Below are 3,080 nucleotides of genomic sequence, written 5' to 3'. Positions count from 1 at the left end.
AGTGACTGCCAGACTAGAGCTGAGGGTTCGTGTTGGGAAGCGATGGAAAACAAACACAGTGGGGCCATGTTGTGAAGCGTGCTGAATACCAGACAGAGGAATTTAGATATGTCGCCTCTGAGGAGCAGAGTGAAGGATTGGTGGAGATGAGAATGAAGATGGTAAATCCTTCATCTTTATACACTTCTTCATTGCTTGACTTTGTTACAACAACTACGCATTATTTTATAAGTAAAAAATTGAGATAAAGGTATTTGATAAACATTTTGGGCACTTATTCTACGCTAGATACTGTACTAATGTTGATTTCCAATAACAGAGACCCTCACGAACACACCTGTAGTTGAACAAAGATGGGTTTATTGGCTTTTTGCAAAGTGAGAGAACATATGCCATGAGGAACATGGGGCATCTCAGTAGAAAGGTGTTAGAAGGGATTTATTATATGATTTGGGTTTGTGTTAGTTGACTTTGGGGAGAACTGAAGGGAGTAGAGATTTTCTCTGGATGCTGTCAGAAAGTGGAAGGAAATTCTGTGATTGTGTATCTTAAGTGTTATCTAGAAGGCACTTGGGCTAAAGCTTTACTTGGTAAGGAGAGAACATGTATTTAGATGAGATTGTTAGACCAGGTATAAGAAAGAAGTGTCTCTTAAAGATTATAGAAAGGTCTCATGGTTTTTAAAAGTCACTGCACCTTGATACAAACTACTATATATAAAATAGATAAACAATAAAGTCCTACTGTATAACACAGGGAACTATATTCAATTTCCTGTAATAAACCATATGGAAAAGAACATGAAAAAGAATATGTATACATATGTATTACTGAATCACTTTGCTGTACACCAGAAACTAACACAACATTGTAAATCAACTATACTTCAATTTAAAAAAAAGGATACTCTTTGCAAAAGGAAAAAAAAGTCACTGCACATTTAAAATATATTAAACATGTGCAGTCTTTGTATATCAATTATACTTAAATAAAAATGTTAAAAAAGTCACTGTACCTTTAACCATTTGGTAAAAGTCATTAGACTTGTCCTAAAACTTATAATAAATCTTTTAGGAGGGACTTCCCTGGTGGTGCAGTGATTAAGAATCCACCTGCCAATGCAGGGGACATGGGTTCAAGCCCTGGTCTGGGAAGATCCCACATGCCGCGGACCAACTAAGCCTGTGCACCACAACTACTGAGCCTGTGCTATAGCGCCTGTGAGCCACAACTACTGAGCCTGCGTGCTGCAACTACTGAAGCCCGGGTGCCTAGAGTCCATGCTCCACAACAAGGAGAAGCCCCCACACTACAATGAAGAGTAGTCCCCACTCACTGCAACTAGAGAAAGCCCATGTGCAGCAATGAAGGCCCAAGGCAGCCAAATAAATAAACAAATTTATTAAAATAAAATCTTTCAGGAAATTCTAGTTTCCCTCATATAGCAATCCTATCTTATCATTTCAATAAGGACAGCCTTTAAAAAAATTTTAGTGCATGTCCAAATCCAATGAATTAAGGTTTGAGTAGTCATCATAGGTATTTAAGATGAGCACACTTCCAGGAAAAAAAACCATGGCCTCTAACTACTCAGAATGAGGACAAAAGACCATTGAAAGAACTTGCACATCTCCACCTTATTCTTCATTGGAACCTGGAAGTATGACACATCTTTGGCTTGTGAATTTTGACTAATTCTCATTCCAAACAGGACATTTCTCAGGGCAAGCTTCATGTCCTTATTACGAAGACTGTAGATCAGGGGATTAAGGAAAGGAATCATTATTGAATATAACAGTGTGAGAATTTTCTGCATCAAAGTTGAGATGCCAAATGTAGGACTCACATACATTACCATGACTGTCCCATAGAAAAAAGACACCACAGCTAATGAGAACCACAGATGGAAAAGTCCTTTCTCTGGCCAGCTGCAGAAGGGGCCTGAAAAACAGCTCTGAACAACAGGGTATAGATCAAAGAATGTACGTAATAGTGAAAAAGAGGACAAAGGAACTCTGAGTATAGAAAATAAATTCAGTAATGGGGGCTGGAGTACAGGACAGAGCCATCAGTGGGTCCATGTCACACAGGAAGTGATCAATGATACTGGGTCCACAGAAAGGGAGTTGGGAGATGAAAAAAATGGGGATTGGGTAGCCAAGGAATCCAATGAGCCAGCAGAGGGACACCAGCATTCCACAGAGCTTCCTAGTCACAATGGTGGGGTAGTGCAGTGGGTGGCAGATGGCAAATGATCAACAGTTACTGCCAGGAAGAGACATTCAGCTGTGCCCAGGGAAAAGAAGAAATGGAACTGGAGGAAGCAGCCAGAAAATGAGATGGCCTTGGTTTTGGAGAGAATGTTGACTAGCATGTTAGGAACAGTGGAGGAAACATACCAGATCTCCAGGAAGGCAAAGTTTCCCAACAGAAAGTACATGTGGGAGTGTAGTCGTGGGTCCCATCTCACTGCACAGGTAATGGCTCCATTCCCCAGCAAAGCCAAGGCATAAACCACCAAAAACAGTGAGAAGAGAAAAATCTGTGTTTTCCAGTGACCAGGAAATCCCAGGAGAACAAACTCAGTCACAATGCGTGTTGCTGACCTGTTCATGGGTCTTAAATCTATGAAGAAGAAAGACATGAGTGTAACCCAAGTTGCTTTGCTTCCTACATATCTTTAGGATTTTTTTGAAAGGGAACTTAAACCTTAGAGGAAAATATTGAATATGAGATATTTTGAAACCAGGTGGGATTAAATCTCACCTTATTTTGAATTGATTGTGGATCTAAATCTCAGTATTATTTTGCTAGAAACCAATGCAGCAAGATCCACATCAGTTTGTACAACCAGTGGTATAAATTTCTTTCTTTTTAATTTTGATCCTTAAGAAGACCCTTTCTGATTTTGGTCTGTTTTTCTAAAGTTGATTATGGGTCTTCATGCACAGACTCATCCACTTTCTCTTATTCAGCATAACTTGTTAAAATCAACAACAACAGATATTTTGAGGACAGCTGGTCTGAGGTTGAGCTAAGCCTTTGGCAACAGAACGGAATTAGTTGACTTACACGTGGAG

The 3,080-nt window shown here is 39.6% G+C and overlaps 1 protein-coding gene across 1 annotated transcript; it reads right to left on the bottom strand.

Moving 5' to 3' along the window:
* Nucleotides 1–1,582: 1,582 nt before the first annotated feature.
* Nucleotides 1,583–2,717, bottom strand: LOC308614054 (olfactory receptor 11H4-like; the record flags this gene model as incomplete). The annotated part of the gene is given in 4 exon segments (XM_081228268.1): nt 1,583–1,890; nt 1,893–1,976; nt 1,979–2,251; nt 2,254–2,717. Coding segments are annotated over 4 exon segments (1,056 nt in total). The 5' UTR covers nt 2,645–2,717.
* Between the last annotated feature and the right edge of the window lie 363 nt (nt 2,718–3,080).

This window comes from Mesoplodon bidens (assembly GCF_964165515.1).
Source record: "Mesoplodon bidens genome assembly, chromosome: 3".
Classification (NCBI taxonomy): domain Eukaryota; kingdom Metazoa; phylum Chordata; class Mammalia; order Artiodactyla; family Ziphiidae; genus Mesoplodon; species Mesoplodon bidens.
This window is presented reverse-complemented; position numbering and strand designations above follow the sequence as displayed.